At 30.9% G+C, this 24,131-nt stretch overlaps 1 protein-coding gene and 1 long non-coding RNA gene across 2 annotated transcripts in view; both read right to left on the bottom strand.

Annotated features, from left to right (window-relative positions):
- LOC115876081 (nuclear receptor corepressor 1) overlaps nt 1-2,561 on the bottom strand; it is a 224,823-nt gene extending 222,262 nt beyond the window's left edge. The window contains exon 1 of the mRNA XM_030891772.1: nt 2,012-2,561. Within this exon, the coding sequence (XP_030747632.1) occupies nt 2,012-2,097 (86 nt within the window). The 5' untranslated portion in view covers nt 2,098-2,561. The remainder of the gene's footprint in view (nt 1-2,011) is intronic.
- Nucleotides 2,562-19,339: 16,778 nt separating this feature from the next.
- On the bottom strand, nt 19,340-20,413 carry LOC115876101. The gene is made up of 2 exons (XR_004049095.1): nt 20,329-20,413; nt 19,340-19,396 (listed from the first exon to the last, which is right to left on the bottom strand). It is a non-coding gene; the product is annotated as an uncharacterized LOC115876101 (long non-coding RNA).
- Between the last annotated feature and the right edge of the window lie 3,718 nt (nt 20,414-24,131).

Here is a 24,131-nt window from a genome sequence, read left to right as displayed (position 1 = left end):
ATATTGAGGTACTTTTAAAAGAATTGTACTATATTAGGCTTTGTAACAATACCTTGTTATAGTTATGGATGAAAAAAATATCTATTATCTTAGAATTTAAAAATTAACTCTATAAGACCACCGAATATTAACTAAAGACCAATGTAATTGATAGTATAACTTCTAGGGTTTCCAAATTTCGGGATCGGGATCCCGGATTAATTATTATCAGAATGAGAAATTTAATCTAAAGAAATAAATACGTGATAAAAATGCAGGTACATTACGTCAAAAAGAAAATGAGAAAAGAACTTTATTAAAACGGGCAAATCAAAGTAACATTCATATTTTTAGTAAGTAAAAAAAATAAAACTCTTGATGGAAAACAAAATAAAATACAGCAAACACGGAAATATAACTTTCAAATATTGACGATCTGCTTACTTAGTACCTATAAATAAAATATGATCTTTGAAAGACTAAAGTGTATGACGCCGAATGATTTTTGATTGGACATTTACATTTTTCGAGATTTCCGGGACCCCGGTTTGGAAACCCTAATTAGGTATATTATATACGAGATTAGGTATTTCTTGTTGTTTGAAATACCTAAATTTATTTTTCAGAAATCTATAAAAAGGTACAGAAATTATGAACGAAAGAAGACATGGATATCTTGGACCAATTTTGGACTTTTTTGGAACAAACACCATTCTAATTTCAAGATGACTGAAAAAAAACGGTGTCAGCGAGGCCTATAAAATGAAGATCGCTATCATTTTATGGGCAATGTTGTCGATCATCATTTCCGGGCCATCTGAACGCCGTTTTTTTTCGATCATAGGATAATATAAAACATTAAACCATATTTCTTTGTAATAATAGGTATCTAGGTAGAAAAAAATAGAATATTCAATATCTTTCTTTGGAAAATTGTAAACCATTATAAGTAATTTAGCTGCAGTACAATACATTTCGAAATATTCAATAAAAAAAAGGAAAACAATAATACTCCTACAGCCTAAATTCCACAAAAAAGTATTTTCTTAGTGGCGTATATTATGGTTTATGGTTATTACTAGGTATACATTTATGTTCAATTGATTCATTTTACGTTTAACTGCACTGACAAAGCTCTTGATAACAATTATATACTACATAGGTACTAACAAAATGCCCATTATATGAATAAAAAGTCTCAAGTTAAATACATTTTCAACCAACAGACGACCTTTGCTGTTTTGCAACTCGGCAAGACTCCGTATTCGCTGACATCGAAGAAAATCTGAATATTACACAGCGAAACTGAATCCCAAATACGAAATGTTGCTGACGTGGAAAAAGCAGGCTGCTATGTAAGTAATTTTACAGTTCGCGGCTAGAGATTAAGCACTAAATTTAGTACTCCCTAAATTTCTTTTCCAAATTTAATTAAAAAATATATTTCTTGTTGATTTTCGTATATTTTAACATACATCTCACGTAGATCTTCGTTTTACTTATATTAAATCATTAGGATATAAATAATAGGTATGCTGTCTATATTTTTAAAATACCTATGTTCATTATGATACCTATTATGTATGGTTCACTTATTAACTATCCAAAAAAATATGACTATGTTAGAAGAATAATTATTAAGCATAATATTATGTTATTTATATCAAAAGTTCATAATTAAAAACGCTAAAATTCTCAATTTATAAGAACAGAATGTAAAGGAGCAATTTTCTTACATATTGAATGATGTATGCAATATATTATATTGTTATGTTCTTCGTCACTTTGGTAGCTAAACAGATTACATTTTAAACAAGCTCTTTTCAATCTTACAGAGATGTGTCTAAATACCTAATAATAAAGTATAACGTTTAATATTCGTTGTTAAATTGTTACCGTATGTTGAAAATTATGATTAAAATACAGCGGATATACATAACTCCTTGGTAAAGAGATTATACTATAGACAGTCTAGTAAAGTTACACATTTTGAATAATATAGCTATATTTCCGTATTATATAAATAACTTACCTATGATTTGGAGGTTGTCTTTGAGAGTAGGGCATGTTATTAGTCTGTATAGACCCATGATCTAATCTCATGGAGTGTACTTCCATAGCATACACATTGAACACAATTTTTTCTCGAGATTCACATCACTGTTCCCAAATTTACCCCACAATAGTCATAACTAAAAATATGACTTATTTACCAAAAATCCAAGCCGTTTGAAGTTAGTCGCTCATATTGCACATTGGGCTACGTCATCTAAAACTATTGCGATTACTTTTCTACCGAAACAAAAGAAGTAATTTCACAATTTTTGGAAAAATTAATTGTTTTGTCAAACGAAAACGTGGTAAGTTTTTAACCGTTATCTCCCTTTAGAAGGTCGATAATAGTTTTGACACAATTTTTTTCGATTCTGCACACGAAAATCTTTTGGAAAAATGTTTTTTTCGAATCACTGTCGTTAGAGATAAATTTAAACACAGAAAATACAAATACTACATCGTCAAAAGCGCCATTTCGTCGACATCTTGGTTGAACTTCTACTCGAAACAGGTCCGGATCGATCTATCTTCCTAAAAACAGGGGTGGTCGCTTGAACAGAAAGAGACGGAATAAGCACGCGTAGCAATCTAGCTACGCCCTGCGCAAGAGCATGTGGCACGTTGTACGGGACAGATGATGTGTTGTTATTTTTGCAATTTTAATGATTTTGTGACGGATATTTCAGTATTTATGGGCTTTCAAAAAGTATTATTTGACAAATTATTAAAATATAGCATTAATATAGAATTTGTGAAAAGATATGGCAAAATATAGAAAAAAAGTCAATATAGAACGTACGTCTGAGACTTTTACTTATGAAGAACCCATTACTAGAATTTTCTTTTCATTCTTAGGTATGTTTTACGTGTGTACGAGAGAGACAGCTAGAAGACTGTTATTTTAAAGGGGATAGACCAGAAGGCACGTTTAAAATTACATTTTGGTATTACTTTTTTATAACTAAAATTTTATATGGGGGATGTAAAGTTCTCATTTCTAATTTTTGTATATCATCTAGGCTAGCTCTGTCTATTATATTTGCATATTATCTCTCTCCTCTGTATGATCAAAAAGTTTACTGAAGTACTTGATAATTAAAAATAATAATAATTGTAACATAAATTTTATCCGTGCAACGATTCTGGATGGATTTCAACAGACGGTATCCAAGAAATGCTGGACAATACAACTGACCTGTGAATTAAAATCACAGGCAACCACAATGTCCTTGTGTTCTTTTACTGGACAAACTATACTCAGTGTAATTACTTAGGTAGGTATTATAAAAAAAATATTCCAAGATGATTATAAAAGAAATTAATTCCAGTGTCATTTTCCTAAAGATATTTGGAGATAAAGTCTGTCGAATGACTGGACACGTGACAGCAACAGTTGTTTCTGTCATTTTAATTGACAGGTAAATTGTATTTTCTGTCATTTTTGGATCTAGTCTGTCGAAAACTTCCCTAATTCTTTGGATATACTTTATAATTTTATGTTCCATAAAGCACATGGAAGTAAATCAACAAATAATATGTGTTCATTTTTTTTAATTCTATATAGCAATACAATAAAAGAGAATTTTTAAGGTCTATTACTCTCGTTGGACACACTATAGTAGAATTTAATAGCTAAAGACCTTTTTTTTCTCTTTTATCTTATTGCCAGAATTAAAATAAACCAACACATTATTTATGATTTCTATGTGCTTTATGAAACATTTTATATTAAAAAATATAGATTTCATCCCCCTTTCCTTTCGGCGACTGGGTGTCACTTTTTCAAATCGGCCACCGATATATTATTCCGAAAAAAGTCGGTCGCTCCAAGTCAAAAGGACTTTTTTTTCAAACGTTACAAAAGTATTAATTTTTGTCATTTTAATGATTAAGTTTGTTAAGCAGTAAACGACTAAGCACAAAAGTACAAATAATAGTATATTGTTTTATTATGAGTAAAAATTATACTTTTTGTGACGAGGCTGTACGTCGTACGACATTACAGGCGAGGCACAAAAAGTAATTTTTACTCCGTATAGAACATGCTATTTTTTTCAAACGCCACGAATAATTTTTTAAACAATTTCAAACGTTGCTATTTTTTCAAACGTCACAAAAAAGTTTTAATTTTTGCGACGTTATTGCCTATATAACAGCGCTTTCAGATGGAGCGGAGTGCCGCGCGGACCGTCCGTCGCGTTTGTCCAAGATAGCCGTCGGACGAAATCATCCGGACGGAGCATACGCGACTCATGTGAAATTGTTCATAACAGCGTTTTCAGATGGAGCGGTGCGTCTGCGACGGATCGTCCGCGACTTCGAGCAAGTACCATGAGTTTATATGAACGATTTCACATGGGTCGCGTATGCTCCGTCCGGATGAGCTATATTGAAAAAACATCCGCGCGGACGCTCCGCGCGTACGGTCCGCTCCATCTGAAAGCGCTGTTATGGTGCGTCCAGACCTGAGGAGTCGAGTGCGAGACGAGCGCGAGACATTCCAAATTTGTGGTGTTTTTCAAAGGGTGGAGGGGTCTCGTAAGAGCCTCGCGACCGTCTCGCGAGACAACCCATGGAGCCTCGTTGCTATCCGTCCCCTGGCGGTTTTTCGACGGCCGAGATCAAAGAAAACTCGCGGCCAAGTCTGGACGTGTTTTTGGTAGGCTCGCTCCACGCTCGACTGCGAGATATTAGCATTAGCTCTGATATTAGTGCATATTGAAATGGAGACTTGGACGGAAAAATATCAGCTGAAATTTATCGATTTATATACAGCAAAATTAATATAAAGAATCCAAAAGATAAAGAATATTAAAAAAAACAATAAACACGATGCATGGGTAGATATTTCACAATCGATGAATAAAACATTGGGAAGAATATAAAAGAGAATTATTAAAAAGTGTTTAAGAATTATTAAAAAAAATAGAAAACTGTAGAGAAAGTTAAGATACACATTTTAAAATTATTATAGAGTATACAGGGTGGTTCAAAATAGTGTTACGGATATAACATGGTTTTTTAAATGTAATACCCTATTTTTTATTTTATTTTTAGATTCTGCGTAAAATTTTATAACTTTTTTTATGTATAATGCCAGGTATAATGTTATATATATATCTAAAACGGTATACCCCTAAAACTAATAGTTTTTGTAATATTTCAATTTGACTATACAAAAAATATTAGACTTCAGTGTCGTAAAAAATTGTCAGACATGCTATTGTTTCTGAAATTGGAGTTCTAAAATTTGTTAGGATAGTTTTATAGGGACGAAGAAAAAGATATAGGTAAAGACATTTGAGTTACATGCTACAGTGTGTTCAACATATATTTATGAATTTCGACTATTTAAAATTAAATAATCTCAATTTTTTTAAATGGAACACCGTATGTATTATCATTTTTTTTTTAATAGAATTTACAAATTATGCATCACTGACACTTTTTACCGTACCGAAATCTAACATTTCTTTAAACAAATTGAATTATTACAAAATCTATTATTTTAGATATATAGGTAATATGATATGCAAAAAAAATTACCGAATAGTACGTAGAATCTAATAATTAAATAAAAACTAGGGTACTCCCATTAAAACATACCTATATCCGTAACACTTTTTGAAGTATGTACCCTGTATACTCTACAGTAATTTTCAAATGTGCTTTTTAACCTTTCCTATAACATTTCTATTTAACATTTTGTTCTAAAAAACGAATTTTGTAAAAGACGTCGTGTCTCGAAACAAATGAAGGGTAAAAGGGTAAAAAATCGACGATGAATAAAATATATACGACAAACCAAATATCATGTTAAAGATACAAAAATTTACTACTTATGCATTATTATTTGCTGCAGGTTTTTCATCGGACATGTTTACACAAACCGGTCACTCTTCACTATGATCCAACTTGCTTGTCTCGCTTCAGGCTTGCGTCAAAAAATGGATAGAAAATGTCTTGCTCTCGTCTCGCACTCGTCTTGCTCTTGCCTCGCTCTTGTCTTGCTCTCGTCTCGCACTCGACTCCTCAGGTCTAGACGCACCATTACAGCGCTTACCATTTATGGAGCGGACCGTCTGCGACGGAGCGTCCGCGATTTCGAGCAAGTACCATGAGTTTATATGAACAATTTCACATGGGAGCGTATGTTCCGCCCGACGGAGTTCGTCCGACGGCTATCTAGAAAAAACACGACGGACGGTCCGTCGCGGAGGCTCCGCCCTATCTGGAAGCGCTGTAAAATGTCATTTTAACGCCTAGGTATAAAAGTAAAGCACTTTTACGCCTAAGCACAAAAGTACGAAAATATATTACCTATTAAACTGACATAAAGTGTCAAATTCAACGAGCGTAACCATAGTTCCTCGGTCCTCAATATATAATTACTTACAAGGCATTACTTTTAAATCTTTTTATATTATTTGGAACGTTTGAAAATGTTTAAACAACATACCGGGTGCGTCTCAAAAGTGGCTGACCCCCTATAACTTTTTTATTTTTTCAGATAAAAAACGAGATTTGGTATATTAGTATATGACATAAATTAGGATTAATTGACATATTCAATTGTTTTTCATACATTCACTTCCCGTTTCACCGGAAATGACTACAACTTTTGATTTTTAAATGAAACCCTCAGTATATTTTTACTTTATTCCATAGAAAATAATACTCTGAATAGAATGACATATCATATGTCAACTTTTAGCATTTTCACATATTTATGGTTTATTTGAAATTTGAAATTATAACTAGCGGTTCGTAACTAAAATTTTACTCGAAATATGTACCAAGCGTGTGGTATTAAATTTTTCTTAAAAAAATGCTTTTTCCAAATATGCTAATGAGCCACCCTCGTTCCATTTGAATAAATTGAGATATGAGTAAAAATACGATTTGAGCATTTTCTAACTGGTCAGAACAAGACACTAAAAACATTAGACGATCAAATCTACTTTTCCAAGGCTCCTTGATTAAAGAATTAGTGTTTTTAACATAGTCATGGCACTCTAGATTGAATATTAAAATACGATTTTTTTAAGCGAAAATGTCAAAAATTGACTTATGATATGTATAGTAATTCTATTCAGAATGTCATTTTCTATTGAATAAAGCAAAAAAATACCGAGGGTGCCATTTAAAAATCAAAAGTTGTAGTCATTTCCGGTGAAACAGGAAGTGACCAAAAACAATTAAATACGTCAATTAATCTTAATTTATGTCCTATACTAATATACCAAATCTCGTTTTTTTTTATCTGAAAATATCTAAAAAAGTTATGGGGGTGAGCCACTTTTGAGACGCACCCGGTATACTATCACTATAACATTAGGTATAATCTGTTATCTGTGATACTATTATTATTAACAATTTGAGAAAAATGCAATCTATATTAAAAATTTTGCTTGTTCTAAAATGGCTATGAAAACATGAAAATTAGATTGAATTTTTCCTAAGAGCGCTTTCAGATGGAGCGGAGCGTCAGCGCGGACCGTCTAATTATTAATTTTGATAGACAACGGAAAATTAATAGAGACGTATTTTTGAATATTGACGGAAATATCACGTTTTGAAAAAAATGCTTAAACACACGACGTGTCCAATTTTTTTCAGTTCACCCCAATTTCTAATAAAGAAAACCTAATTTAATTTTTTAGGTAAGTTCCCCATGATAGAATTTGACTTAATGTAATATTTTTTGCTGTTTTAAATGTTAAAGAAGCACAAAATGTATTTAATTCATTGCTACAGAAAGGGTGATATTAGTTATCGGAAAATGTGACACTTTAACAAAAAATATGACGTTAATCAAAATTAATATTAACCATAAAATAATAAATACAAGAAGAAGTGTCAAGTCAATGTTAAATTATGGAAACAGCGTGGCTGCCTGGGTAACTAATTTTCAGATATGGCGGCTGGGACATTTGACATGACATAGACATGACAATTTCAATTTTATGAAATTTATTTCCGTTTCCGGTTTTTAATGGCGGGCTGTTCAGGAGGTTTAAATGAGGGTTAATATACTTTTTACTCTTTCTAGTAGTAAATAATACAACAAAATTACTCAAAAATATTTATTTGGAATTTAGAACAATGTAAATATGCAAATCAACACAATTAAAGAGCTATAAACCAATAAACTACTGTATCAATATTAAATATTTAAATAATATCAGAGATGCTGTGTTAAAGCGAATTAGTAAAGTAACAGTGCATTGACTTACAGAAACTTGAAGATAAATAAATGTTTTCACAGCTTCACGGATAAATAACTGGAAGCAGGAAAAAGGCAACCGGAACCCACACAAAACCTGGAATCAAAAAAAATATGTAAAAAATATAAATATAGGTACCTACATAAGACTTTTGTGAATTAAATCAAACAGGACTTGAATGAAAATAAAATGAATAAAAAATATGATACATATACATCTAATACCTCATTTGTATTTTAAAAATAATCTACATACATAGATTTATAGCATTATTGCTATGAAAATACATAATAGGTACCTATGTGATATGTAATTACGCATTTCTGTTCATCTTGTAGAAATTTAACGTAGGCTAATAATAGTTCAATAATCATAATTTACCTTGTATAACTTGCTTTCAATTGCTCAAAATCACCGATCAGTCTTTAAAGTAGAGATACGGAAAAATCCTTGAAAGAATATCCCAAGATCCTTGGGTTTAAAGCTAAAAAAATATAAAAACAGTTAATATATTACCTATTTTTACCTATAATATGGCCCATACCTGCTACACGCCGAAACGTCGATTTCATCATTTTTTCATGTAATTAATATCATATATACTTTATTAAAGTGTTAACAAGGAACTTTATATCAAAAAACATCTTTGTACTTATAAATTTCAGCCGAAATATCAGAAACAAACTTCCAATCAAATCTAAACGGCAAAAATTAAAATGGCGCCCGACCTTGCCAGAGGCCTCGGGGGCTGACGCTGACACACAGACAAAAGAACAGGACGCCGACGTGCATAAAAATGTTCCGTAGCAGAAATTGACAGGAATCATATAGAAATATTCAGATTTTTGTCTAGGACAGTCTAGAAGGCCATGCTTTCTGCCTGGGTAGAACCGCGCCACAACTGTTTCCAATTTTCCGGTTTACTGTCACCCCCCTGATATTAACTATAATCAATCTATCAAAGAACGAAATCGACATCATATTTCCATAGAAACACCTTTTAATTTTTAGGACTTACAACCTAACCATTTTAGAACAAGCAACCATTTTTTATGAAGAATGCATTTTTCTTAAAATATCAATATCTAATAAAAAAAGTTGTTCCTATTGTAAAGGTAATCTGGGGACATACTGTATATGGGAACAAAAATATTTGTTAATGAAGTAATTTTTCTTTACTTTAACATTAATATGCCTTGTTGGCATACCCTTGTATACAGGGTGTCCCAGGCTGAGCGTGCATTAGACGTTTCTAGAGAACTACAACATCTAGCTCGGAGATTTTTTGTACATCATTGCTACACAACGAGATCTATCGATTAAAAATATTTTCAATATGGCGGCACTTCCGGAAATGCCGAAAGTTGACAGCAACTTTCTTATTTTAAATGGGTGCCCCCATTTTTTATTACATACTTAAATTCTCTGTAAAATTTTATGAATTTTGATATTTAACACTCTATATCTAACATTGACCGTTTTTGAGGAAAAAAAATATTTAAAATTTTTGAACGAAAAAAACTGTCTGCCAAAATTTTGTGTATAGTCTAAACGTCATATTTAGTGATTACCGCAGTTACTGTGACATAAAAAGAAGACATGTGGCCATCTATTTCAAAAATGAAATTGTTCGATTGTCATATAATAATGACCGCAGCTGTCATGGAATTGAGCGATTAAAAAATTATCGTAAATCATTTTTTTCAAATAGAAACCCACTTTTTTTTTATTCACTAGTGAAAAGGCTTTTCAATTTGTTACTTTTTGACTATACATGTTCCGATATCTAAGATAAATTGTTTTTAAGTTATTTAAGATTTAGTTTTAAAGCGTATATTTTTCTTGATTTTAACCAGTAGCCTATGACTTTAAACGTCAAGTGAAGCAAAACAATAGATCTGACCATATCATATTCATATTGTGACACTTTTTTCAAAAAGCAGTATGTTATCGATCATTATTTCCAAGCCAACTTTACCAAAGTTTTTTTTTCGATCATATTATTAATAATATCAACCATTAGATATCACTAAAAAGTGAAAATACGAGATATGTTTTTATAAATACACTCTTTAAACTTTTAAGGGGGGGCAGGCAGTATTTATAATATAGGAAACTCAAATAATTCGATTTCTGACAGACAGGAAATAAATTGTCTGACTGTTTGACACTTAATGTCAAAGGAAGCTAGATAAAATCAAGGAAATATATTTTCAAACTAAATCTTAAATAACTTAAAAACGATTTGTTTTAGGTATAGAAACATGTATACTCAAAAAGTAACGAATTGGAAAACCTTTGCACTAGTGAAATAAAAAAAGTGGGTTTCCATTGGAAAAAAATGATTTATGATAATTTTTTAATCGCTCAACTCCATGACAGATACCGCCATTATTATATGACATTTGAACAATTCAATTTTTGAAATAGGTAGCCACATGTCTTCTCTTTATGGCATAATGGCTGTGGTAATCACTAAATTTGACTTTTAGGCTATACAAATTTTTTTGACAGGTAGTTTTTTTCGTCCAAAAATTTTAAATATTTTTTTTCTCAAAAACGGTTAATGTTAGGTATAAAGTATTTATTATCAAAATTCATAAAATTTTACAGAGAATTTAAATATGTAATAAAAAATGGGGGTACCCATTTAAAATAAGAAAGTTACTGTCAACTTCCGGTATTTCCGGAAGTGCCGCCATATTGAAAATATTTTTAATCGATAGATCTCGTTGTAAAACAATGATGTGCAAAAAATCTCCGATCTAGATATTGAAGTTCTCTAGAAACTTCTAATGCACGCTCAGCCTGGGACACCCTGTATACTAAGGACAGAAAACTTACGGATTACAGGAAAAAAGGATTTAAATCTCGTCAATCTCGTGTCTGCGTTTTCCATCGTTATAAACCTTTTTTTTTATTATATAAATATTTTATCTATTCATAAAATTTCAATAGCATCATACTGGGAATAAAAAAAATCCCATTGGCTGCATAATGGAGCTTGGATTTTTCGATGAAAAACAGCATTGGTTGATCCCAGTCGGCACGCCACGCCTATATTTTTCATTGTTCACCTACGGGAAAATTCTTGAAATCCTTCGTTTGTTTCATAGCCAACGGATATTAGTTATTACCTACTATTGCAAAAATAAATTTGCAACCCGTATTAATTTTATGATACTAATTTATTTTTAAATCAAAATTGACATTTTTTATTGCAAAACAGTTCCCTTTATTTGTTCACTCAAATATAAAAATAATGAAAATAATAAACTCATTATTTGTGGTTAATGAATTATTTAATCATCTTATGGCAATTACACAAAAAAAAATACATTTAATGTTTCTTTCAGATCGATTTTGCTTTGGCAAAACTAATCTTTAGTTATTTGATCCTTTTTAGGGTTCCCAAGGTAAGGTTCCGTACCCAAGGGGTAAAAACGGGAATCCTATTACCACACTATTACTAAGACTTTGCTGTCCGTCCGTCCGTCTGTCACAAAGGTCTATCCTATGAACCGTTACAGCTAGATACTTGAAATTTTTACAGATAATGTGTCTATGTTGCCGCTATAAGAACAAATACTAAAAACAGAATTAAATAAATGTTTATAAATAAACAAGTACTTTCACTAAATATTATCTTTTAAGTAAGAATTTTAGATAGCATCTTTAAAGTTCTTGGAGCGTTAGGACTTTACGCTGCTATGACGTTGGAGCCGTAGTAAGGCAGGTTCGAATTCTAGTCAAGGCGACTTTTTTTAATTTTTTTTTAATTTTGACATGTTTATTTTTACTTTTTACATATTTATTATTGGTTAATACAATTTTTAATAATGTGTTTCTTCATTTTTTTTTAAATTATTTATACGCGCATTCAAAATTTCAGCTAAATCGGAAAAAAAGTTTATAATAATATATAGGTGTCTAATGTTGTATAGATAATGAATAGTACGGAACCCTTCGTGCGCGAGTCCGACTCGCACTTGACCGATTTTTATTAATAAATTTGTTTGGTCCCTCCACATATCTAATGTATCAATTTTTGTTAAATATTTTTTTTTTCAAACGTCTCAAAGGTGTTAATTTTTGTGACGTGATTTTCAATAATTTACTTTTACGCCTATACCGGCGCGGGCGTCTCAAATCTCTATAACTTTTTTATTTTTTCAACAAGATTTGTATGTTATTAGTATATGACATAAATTAGGATTGATTGACGTATTCAATTGTTTTTGGTCACTTCCTGTTTTACTGGAAATGACTACAACTTTTGATTTTTAAATGGTACCCTCGGTATTTTTTTACTTTATTCGATAGAAAATGACACTCTGTAAATAATGACATATCATATGTCAACTTTTGACATATTCGCTTTAAAAAAATCGTTTTTTTTTAATAATTTCAATCTCGAGTGCCATGGTCATGGCTGTGTTTAATCAAAACCGAAACGAAAAAACACTAATGTTTAATCCAGGAGCATTGGAAAAATAGATTTGATTGTCTAATGTTTTTCGTGTCTTGTCTTGGCCGGTTAAAAGATGCCTAAATCGTATTTTTAATCATATCTCAATTTTTTCAAATGGAAAGAGGTTGGCTCATAGACATATTCGAAAAAAATATATTTTTTTGTTTTCACTCTTGGCTTTAGGTCGTTGGGGTTGCAAAGATGTTTCTAGATTTTGTTCATTATTTTTTTATTTTGTGACGACGTTTCGACAGTATATGTCTTTTTCAAGCCTCTTGAACGTAGATTCTTTTACAGAGTTAAAATTTGTTAAACTGGACAACACAATAACACATATTAACTATTGTTTTTAATTGTTTTTGGACATTACACTTTACTATAGAGCACGTACGTATTTATCGTTTCAATACCCGATGTCTACTACTTATATTATTTTAACTTAAATAAAAGAGAAATAATAATATAGAAACTGTCCTCATACCTGGGTTTATAGTTTAATACATTCAAAACATGCCACATTTATATCGTTCAAAACTGAAGAGTTTGTTGTTAGTTTAAAGGGTCCCCACCCGTAGGTACGAAGTCCCTTGTTGCGGAATCGACGTTAAAGTTGAAGGTTTGGTGCTTTTCTTTTTTGATCTTTAGAAATTATATATATTAGAATCTTTAGAAATTATTCTATTTATTGTTTTTGTTTGCCCTTTTGCGAGCTAAGATATTCGCCCATGCACGGTCGAAAATTGTTAGTATACTCAACAAGGCCCTTATTCTCACAAACCACAAACATCGGCACGAAGGAACAGCAAACGATTTTATTTAGATTACTTTTAAACTGAAATTATTTACAGCATAAATAGATTCCATTAAATGCATACACATGTTATATATTGTCTTTGTCAGATCAAATGAATAAGGAAAAGCTTTAGAACAGAATTATTACAAGAAAACAAAATAATATGATTTAGTTAACATTAGTTAAATAATTAGAAAACATTTACTTTACCTTTAATAACATTCTTTGTCATAAAACTTGCGAACCAAAATAACATCAATGCGTCTCGAATGGTGGTCTAAAAGCTATTTTCTAACAACTATCATCTCTGTTCGTCGCCTGATTTCCCTCTCCCTAGTTTGTGAATAATATTTTAAAAATCAATAATGTTGTTTATGTATACAGAGTGTCTTAAAAATGAATGTTTTGAATTTAAATAAATATGCCTATTTTTAAATAGGCGGTTCATCTCAAACCATATTTTTGTTTTTTTAATTTTCTCTAAAACGTTATGGAAATTTGGAAAAGTATAAACGTATAAAAAAATTAACCATTTTAGAACAAGCAAAAATTTTAATGAAGAATGCATTTTTTCAAAATATCAATAATAGAGAAGTTTTTCCTCTTGTAAAGACAACAAGGAACAAGGGGACATACTGTAGGTATATTGTGTATTTCTTTTTGATGTTTTGTTTGTTTTTTCGTTAGAAAACACCTTGCATGTTTGAATAATGTCCAATAACAATAATTATTGTGTCTTTTATCTTGATGGTTAATACCATTAATTATTGCGGCTTTTATTCTTCCATTAGTGATGTTTACGAATACATTAACATCGAGTTCAAACGATAAACTTTTATACAAATGCAAAAGAAAGTTAAATATATATTTTTTTGTTTGAATATACCGGGTGCGTCTCAAAGTGGCTCACCCCTATCTATAACTTTTTTATTTCTTCAGATAAAAAAACGAGATTTGGTATGTTAGTATATGACATAAATTAGGATTGATTGACGTATTCAGTTGTTTTTGGTCACCGGAAATGACTACAACTTTGGATTTTTAAATGTCATCCTCGTATTTTTTTACTTTATTCGATAGAAAATGACATTCTGAATAGAATGACATATCATATGTCAACTTTTGACATTCTCGCTTAATAAAAAATTGTATTATAAAATTCAATCTAGAGTGCCATGGCTATGTTAAAAACACTAATTCTTAATCAAGAAGCCTTGGAAAAATAGATTTGGTCGTCTAATGTTTTTAGTGTCTTGTCCGGGGCAGTTAGAAAGTGCCCAAATCGTATTTTTTATCATATCTCAATTTTTTCAAATGGAACGAGGGTGGCGCACTAGCATATTTGGAAAAAGCATTTTTTTACGAATAATTTGATACCAGACACTTGGTATTTCGAGTCAAATTTTCGTTACGAACCGCAAGTTATAATTTTAAATGAACCATATGCAAAAATGTCAAAAGTTGACATATGATATATCATTCTATTCAGAATGTCATTTTCTATCGAATAAAGTAAAAAAATACCGAGGGTGCCATTTAAAAATCAAAAGTTTTAGTCATTTCGGGTGAAACAGGAAGTGACCGAAAACAACTGAATACGTCAATCAATCCTAATTTATGTCATATACTAACATACCATATCTCGTCTTTTTAACTGCAAAAATAAAAAAGTTATAGGGGTTAGCCACTTTTGAGACGCACCCGATTGGTGTTTAGTCCATTTTTTCAGCTTGCGGTATTCAGTTGTACCCATAGAGAAAGCCTAATAATTAGCTTATAAGCTAATTATTAGACTGTAATTTACTGCTTTATAAACCAGTAAACTTTTCACTTCTAACCAGAAGTTCTCTTGAGGGATGATAATTAAAGTTCAAAATGGCATTACTCGCAAATTTTTAAGTATACAGGGTGTCGTCCTGATTATGGGAATAAAATTCTCGAAAGCTTGACAAATTTGAAAAAGTAGAAAGTAGTTTTATGTGATGATTATTGACTGCATCCTCACTTAAATTTTGAGTTTTTTTATATTGAACTGTTTACCTCATTTCTCACATATTTTTGACACAAAACATTATAAATAAATCAAAAAATATTCGTATACCAACTGAATTATATGATATTTCATTTTGAATAATAAAAGTACTTTTTTACAGGTTTATTTGGCATTGTTTGCATTGTTTTTTGTTGTTTTCTGTTTTGTTTTTGTGCGAGTTTAATAACCCACGAATAACCTTAAACATAACCTTAAACTACGCACCATACTAGGGATGTACGTTTCGAATCGATTTTTATCAAATCGACGTGATTTTTATCAAACGATTTTTTGGTATAATCGATCTTTTTTTTAAAATCGAAGACCGATTTTATTTATACAGTTTTACAGGTTTATTTATTTGTTAGAATTTAGAATAAGAAAAAACATTTTTAGTTTTGCTGGAATATTTGTTTGCAGTGCATCTCTAGTAAAAGGCCATCTAGCAATGAACTGAAAAATTAAGTGTAAGTGCTCGCTGCCGCATGCGCCGATGTTTGTTTATCACTTTAATATCAGGTGTCAGATTTTTGTCGGGGCTTCCCATATTTTTATATTTTAGATAACGTAGAATATTCTTTGATTTTACCTTAATTCTTTCTTGTATTTTTATTTTATTTTTGGGATATCCCTACTCCATACATTAAACATTTAGAAAATTGATTTATCTATCTTTATACAACCACCGAAACGTTGACCCATAATAGTAATACATCAGTCGAGTAGAGGACGCTAAGTCAAAAAAATCGTAAATAAAAATTTGTAATTTGTAATTCCTTCAGTGTTTTCGAAATCGTTGTCGGGGTTGCGTCGGTTTTGATGTCGAAGAAAACCCCGGACTGTCTACCATCAGCAGCCGGATATAAGTAGTTATTAAAGCAAGTTTTTTTTAACATTTTTTATTGTATTTATGAGTTTAGTGTTTGATTATTATCATGTGAAAAAATTTAAATAATATTTTAAAAGTGATAGGCATGTGATAGGTTTGTGATGTTCAGTTTAATAGATATTTGGTGTGTATGTGTTTGCGTATATGTGTGCTGGATAAAAAACACTTTCATTAAAAGGGTAAGCTCTAACTAAACATTAAAGCTTATAATTGTTTATCAATAAACAATCGTTTTTAATTTTCAATCGTTTCAAAACGATTGAAAATATTTCCTAATATGGCGAAAAAAGAAGCTATAATTGTTAAGATTTATTTTTTCAGTTTACTCCACTGTAAAAAGTATTTAGAATATTGCGCGTTTCTCTAGAATTAGTAGAGCAATCTACACTAATATGAATAAAATTAATTTTCGTATTTTTTTCTGTAGCAACTTAAAATAATTGAATTTATAGATAAACATGCAGAATGTGGGTATGGTAGGAGGTGGCAACGTTGCATTCTCTCCGACACTCTCTATGCCCGCTAAACGAATTTCCCGGGGAGTGAACAGTGGCACTCAAAAGTTTTTCAACATTTGCCGGAAAATGTCAAGAAAAATATAAAATTTTCAACATTTTTTTTTCGCAAAAAAAACCTCATAGGCGTGTTTCTGGGGTTGAACTATACTACCAGTTAAAATATCTGCACTCATTTCTGGGACACCCTGTATATTATATATACAGGGTATCCCAGAAATAAGTGCAAGTATTTTAAGGGGTGGTAGATCTCTATAAAAAAAATATATTTTATCTTTATCGTTTTTCAAATAAGTCCAAAATAACGGAGTTTTTTTACTTTGAAAATTTCCAAAAAAAATATTTTTTCTTAAAATTTTGAGAACCACTGGATCTTTTCTGGGTTTCTTTTTTATAAATTTAATCTACTACCTATGTTGCCATAGTATAAGGAAATTATGTTTTTTTAACTAAAAACTAAAAAAATTCCAAAAAATTTTTCAAAAAATTCCGAATTTCCAAAAAAAAAATTTCGCAAAAAAAAACTCACAAGTGTGTTTCTGGGGTTGAACTATACTACCAGTTAAAATACTTGCACTTATTTCTTAAATAAATGTTTTATTTCTTAATTTCCTTCCAGCCGATGCAGAAACGACTTGCACACAACAGTCGCCGCATTAGATTTTCAGCGATTTGACCCTGAAGTAAACTGACTAATTTTTTAAGCAGTAAATATGCACCGGACGAAAAAAATCAAGAGATAAAAATGTTTAGAAATGAATGGAGATATTGAAAATAATTTTTATTTTAAAAGAAGTCCGCATGGACCGCATGGACGACACTGGTTGAAATAAATAAAATTGTTTGTACATCAAAAAAAGTATTTTGATTGATAGAAGACGTGTATCTAGTTTCATAAAGATATCTATAATAAAATTAGAGTTATTATGAAAAAAAGTTTTCTTTTGCAAAATTTTATCTCCCTGTATCTCCGAAATTAAGATGTTTAGGAAATACATTCATATGAACTTTTTCTCTTAGAATAGGTCCAAGATCACTCCCTTAAATATTAGCATGTTATTATAAGGAACACCCTGTATAATTAGTAGAAAAATTAAAAGTTTGTTAAGTTTTTCTACGAATTGGAAATTACTATCATTAATTTTAATTTTGATTTTCTGAATGTTTACATTGAAATTAGAGGAACAGACACTAACTTCTATGCTAAAAAACACTAATTTATTCCACTAATTTCCAGGTCCTAAATGAAGTTTTAACCTTCATTCAGAACCTCGCAATTAGTGGAATAAATTAGTGGTTGCAATTACACTTTATACTTTTTAGTTTAATATAGTTTTCTATAAATAAGATCATTCTCAATGTCTAAAAAACCCAATTAAGAAATTAATATAATTTTTTTCATAGCAACAAAAATTGCCTTAAATCTGTCAAAAATAGTAGATAAAATAGTACTTTAACCGTAAGGGTAGATTAAATGATTATTTAACAACGAGGATAGGTTAAAAACTTTATTTCTTCTCGCACGTTTTTTAATTGCTTCCATTTTTGAAAATCTTTGTATCCCTTTTCATAAGTTATTCGGGATTTAATTGGAAGTAGTTTGGATATGGCGTTTGTCGCCTCATCAGACTGAATATCTGTTGGTAATTTACTTATTTCGTTTTGAGCCATTTCTGGCTCCAATTCAATTACCAATCGGCAGGAAAGAGAATTAAAAAATATTAACTCAAAACTGACAACTAAAGAGACAGCTTTATTTATTTGTCAACTATGTTTGTCAAATTACATAGATACCAACGCCAATCCAGCAGAATATTTTTTCTACTCGTAATAAATCCCTTGAATTAATAATTTCTGAATATTTTTTAAAACGTAACTCCCTATGGAAAAAAAATATTGTTTTATACACGACGATAAAATAAAACAAACTGCATTATCGTCTCTATAAAATACCATTTTATCGTCCTTTTATAAAAAATAACTATTCTTAGCAACAGCTTGCGGTAGTCAGTTGTATCCATAGAGAAAGCCTAATATCCTTTATTAAAGCCTAAAACAATCAACTTTTTGATGTTTAACCACAATGTTCTATTGACGCGTGATGATCAAAGGCGAAAATGACATTCCTCGCAAATTTTGAAGTACATATAATTAGTTGAAAAGGTAAAAGCTTTATTCAGAACCTCCCAATTATTGGAATAAATTAGTGATTTCAATTACACTTTATACTTTTTAGTTTACGATCATTTACAATGTCTATAATGTAAGAGCGAGTAAGAAAAATATAATATTTTTTTTTGTTTATATAGCATAATATATGAATGGTGTTAATATCAATTTAATATTCAAACAACATAAACAAAAGAAGCTAAACTCACCTTAGATGCCGGGACACTTGTGTAATGCTCTCACTCTATGATCACGCAATTTGCAATCTATAAAAATAAAATATACTTGAGCATCACTGGAAAACGCACATGATCACATCACCATAATCGAGTATATAAAATAGTTAAATATTTTAATATTGTTTCGTAGCTAATCGACAAGGCGTCTGTCCCACGCACAAAAGGGATGGCCACAAAGCGACATAGCATAATGTTGTTGTTTCGCAGCTAAGCGACAAGGCGTCTGTCCCACACACAAAAGGGATGGCCACAAAGCGACATAGCATAATGTTGTTGTTCCGTAGCTAAGCGACAAGGCGTCTGTCCCACACGCAAAAGGGATGGCCACAAAGCGACATAGCATAATGTTGTTGTTCCGTAGCTAAGCGACAAGGCGTCTGTCCCACACGCAAAAGGGATGGCCACAAAGCGACATAGCATAATGTTGTTGTTCCGTAGCTAAGCGACAAGGCGTCTGTCCCACACGCAAAAGGGATGGCCACAAAGCGACATAGCATAATATTGTTGTTCCGCGCTAAGCGACAAGGCGTCTGTCCCACACACAAAAGGGATGGCCACAAAGCGACATAGCTTAATGTTATTGTTAAACAATTTGAGTCATACGTAAAAATATAAAACACTCCAAAATAATAATACTAAATACCATTTGATAATTTGCCAGGTATTATAAATCACACCCAATAAATATTACTAAAATACTCTTTGATAAATAGCTGTCCATTACGTATCTATAATAAATAACACTAAAACACTCTTTGATAAACATCTATCTTTTAACTAAACTATATTAAAATGCCCTTTGATAAACACTTGTCTACTATAAAACACACACACAGAAAAGTAATACTAAAATACCCTTCTCTATCTACTACTAAAGCTCAATAACTGTTAACTGAATAATATTAAACTACTCTCATACAAATCCCAGTAATGCCCGTGAGTGAACAAAATACACTCACCTGTATAATACTTCATTCCTTCTATTCAGTCCCAGAAATATTTTCCACACAATTATAATCTGAATTTAATATTTTTTGATAAATGGCGACGTCAGGCAAAATAATCATCAACAATGCAAACCGCATCGTCTAGGAAACGACCATTTTATACATGCGGTCAAGAAAAGCCAATTAGAGAATCAAATAAAATATTATTTCTTAAAATAACACAATTTAATATAAACAATTTTTTTAACGGAAAACAAGACTCTTACAGTCGGCCATCCTGCTAGAAGCTCGTCCCGAGCTTGCCTAATCGGATTTCATTAGGCTTACGCCTAATATCGCCTAATTATCGGATAAATACGCTTAAATATCGGATAATACTAAATCTCCATATTTACCATATCTTTCACTAGCAGCTGAATCTGAAACTTCACCACATGTTTCCAGTGTATCACTGCCACCGTTCGTTTAGTTAACTTTACGTTTGTTTCAATAAGTGGACTCCATATCCTCTACCACGTACCTATCATGTGACAATTCGGATTTTATTACTATTGGTCCGCTGCAGACGGAAAGTAATTTACGGCTGATATGACTACTGGTGCTGTTCTCTTGATAAGCACCAAATCACCTATCTTGGGCTGTCTTGCTTCTTTACGAGTTTTATCAAAGTAAACTGTCTGTTTGCTTTCAGTCAGCTCAGTTAATCTGCTTGTTCTTTCTCTTTCAAGCAAAAGACTATCTACTACCCGAGGTATTCATGTAACTGCATAAACCAAGCACTGATCAGTTGTTCGTTTTTGATGATTTGATTTGATTTGATTTGATTTGATTTGATTTGATTTGATTTGATTTGATTTGATTTGATTTGATTTGATTTGATTTGATTTGATTTGATTTGATTTGATTTGATTTGATTTGATTTGATTTGATTTGATTTGATTTGATTTGATTTGATTTGATTTGATTTGATTTGATTTGATTTGATTTGATTTGATTTGATTTGATTTGATTTGATTTGATTTGATTTGATTTGATTTGATTTGATTTGATTTGATTTGATTTGATTTGATTTGATTTGATTTGATTTGATTTGATTTGATTTGATTTGATTTGATTTGATTTGATTTGATTTGATTTGATTTGATTTGATTTGATTTGATTTGATTTGATTTGATTTGATTTGATTTGATTTGATTTGATTTGATTTGATTTGATTTGATTTGATTTGATTTGATTTGATTTGATTTGATTTGATTTGATTTGATTTGATTTGATTTGATTTGATTTGATTTGATTTGATTTGATTTGATTTGATTTGATTTGATTTGATTTGATTTGATTTGATTTGATTTGATTTGATTTGATTTGATTTGATTTGATTTGATTTGATTTGATTTGATTTGATTTGATTTGATTTGATTTGATTTGATTTGATTTGATTTGATTTGATTTGATTTGATTTGATTTGATTTGATTTGATTTGATTTGATTTGATTTGATTTGATTTGATTTGATTTGATTTGATTTGATTTGATTTGATTTGATTTGATTTGATTTGATTTGATTTGATTTGATTTGATTTGATTTGATTTGATTTGATTTGATTTGATTTGATTTGATTTGATTTGATTTGATTTGATTTGATTTGATTTGATTTGATTTGATTTGATTTGATTTGATTTGATTTGATTTGATTTGATTTGATTTGATTTGATTTGATTTGATTTGATTTGATTTGATTTGATTTGATTTGATTTGATTTGATTTGATTTGATTTGATTTGATTTGATTTGATTTGATTTGATTTGATTTGATTTGATTTGATTTGATTTGATTTGATTTGATTTGATTTGATTTGATTTGATTTGATTTGATTTGATTTGATTTGATTTGATTTGATTTGATTTGATTTGATTTGATTTGATTTGATTTGATTTGATTTGATTTGATTTGATTTGATTTGATTTGATTTGATTTGATTTGATTTGATTTGATTTGATTTGATTTGATTTGATTTGATTTGATTTGATTTGATTAATTCCATTTAATATAAATACAATGGTACTTAGATTATAGGATCTCCACGAAGAATATATACAGAAAACAAGAACAATTTTAAGATATAAAATTACACAAAGACAAATATAAAACAAATATACCTGAATTTATACACAAACAAAACAATTTCAATTCAAGAATTATTATTATATATCTGCCGATAAGCCTTGAGTTTTGAGGTCCCGGAAGAATTCGTTTAGCGTGTAGTAGCTCTTTGATATAGAGAATTTATTTAAATTAATTTTTTTTTGTTTAAGTTCAGAGGTTCAGAGTGATATCTATGGACGAATTCACTTGAAGTTTTTCCGGTGTTCTTATTTGGCATATTGTTTATGTTTATATTGTTGTGTCCTTTAGAGTTGAGATCATTTAGAGTTCCTTTAGAGTTGAGATCATCAGTGAATTGTGGATTGTGTAATTGTAATGTTCAATTTGACTATCAGCTCTACACGTTGCCACCGCTAATTTGTATGGATGTATCTGCTTGTTACAGCGTCCTTCGTCTGTTGTCCCAATATCTCCTGATAGTATAGGTTCCCTTCCGACATGGCTCGTCGAATCCTTGATTCCAGGAAGGCTTAGGTCAGCCTCGTTTACGTTTGTCTCTAGGTGTCTACTGCAATACTTGCTTTGGTATTCTGTCGTCAGCCATTCGTTGTACATACATGTGGCCGTACCACTGTAGTTGTTTTTTTTTGTATATCTTTACAATGTTACCATCCACCTTCATTTTTTTTTTCATGTATTCTCTCGTTCCTAATTCTGTTTAAACGAGAGATTCGGGCTGATCTTCACCAGAAGTCCATTTCGGTAGACAACAACTTCTTTTTATGTTTTTTTTTGCTTAACAGCCATACCCCAGAGTCATATAACATTGCGCTTTTCAGAATCGCGTTATAGATCAGTTTTTTTTTCTGTGATCCGAGATATTTTTAAATTAAAGCACCAACGCTACTTTCACAGGTATACTTGCTCGTTCTTGACAATAAGCACTGAACATTTTAGATGTGAAAACAGATCAGTGATAATCCGAATAGGTCGTTCAAATAAAGCAGATATGTCATCCAAAAATATCAACACTTTACTCGTCTTTGTTGTACTGACGGCTTTCATGAAAATAAACTTAGTAAAGGCATCTATGGCGTTAAATAATTATGATTCTTCTTTCTGCTTTTTGGATAAAGTCCGAAGTAATCAAGATAGACGGTATGCATTGGAAGTTCTTTCTTCTGTTGGTCGTTTTCTTTATTCAAGCACAGTCTACAGCACTTAATGTATTTCCCACATTAGCTTTCATCCGGGGAAACCAATAATACCTAGTAAATTTTTTAGCAGCTAAGTGGTTCAAATCATCGTGAGAAGTTCGAACTACATGAAATCACATTTTTTTGCAGAACTACCCATTGTAGTATTTTGGCTTTAGTTCTGTAGACTTGTCCTTCACGTATGGGATAGTCTTTGTAGATTCTCCTAGCATGTTCAGTATCCAGCAGTTCTGATAGTAACTTGCTCACTTGGTGATATTGGCACTGCATGACTGATCGCAAAGTTATTTTCTGTACATCATTTATTCCAGGAGAAGAACTAGCTTCAGACAAGAAAGTTCATCTTTCATTACACGAACGCTCCGTTGTCAGGTAAATATCCACCGATCTTTAAATGCCATCGATTTGTAGTTCTAAATTGGTAGTATCCAAAAATTCAACTCTGCCATCACGATGTCCTTTCAATACACAACATCGAGATATATGTATAGG

Source organism: Sitophilus oryzae, unplaced genomic scaffold, assembly GCF_002938485.1.
Source record: "Sitophilus oryzae breed Bouriz unplaced genomic scaffold, Soryzae_2.0 scaffold_1396_pilon_pilon, whole genome shotgun sequence".
NCBI classification, from domain to species: Eukaryota; Metazoa; Arthropoda; class Insecta; order Coleoptera; family Curculionidae; genus Sitophilus; species Sitophilus oryzae.
The sequence above is the reverse complement of the archived record's forward strand: the minus strand, read 5'-3'. Positions and strand labels throughout refer to the sequence as shown.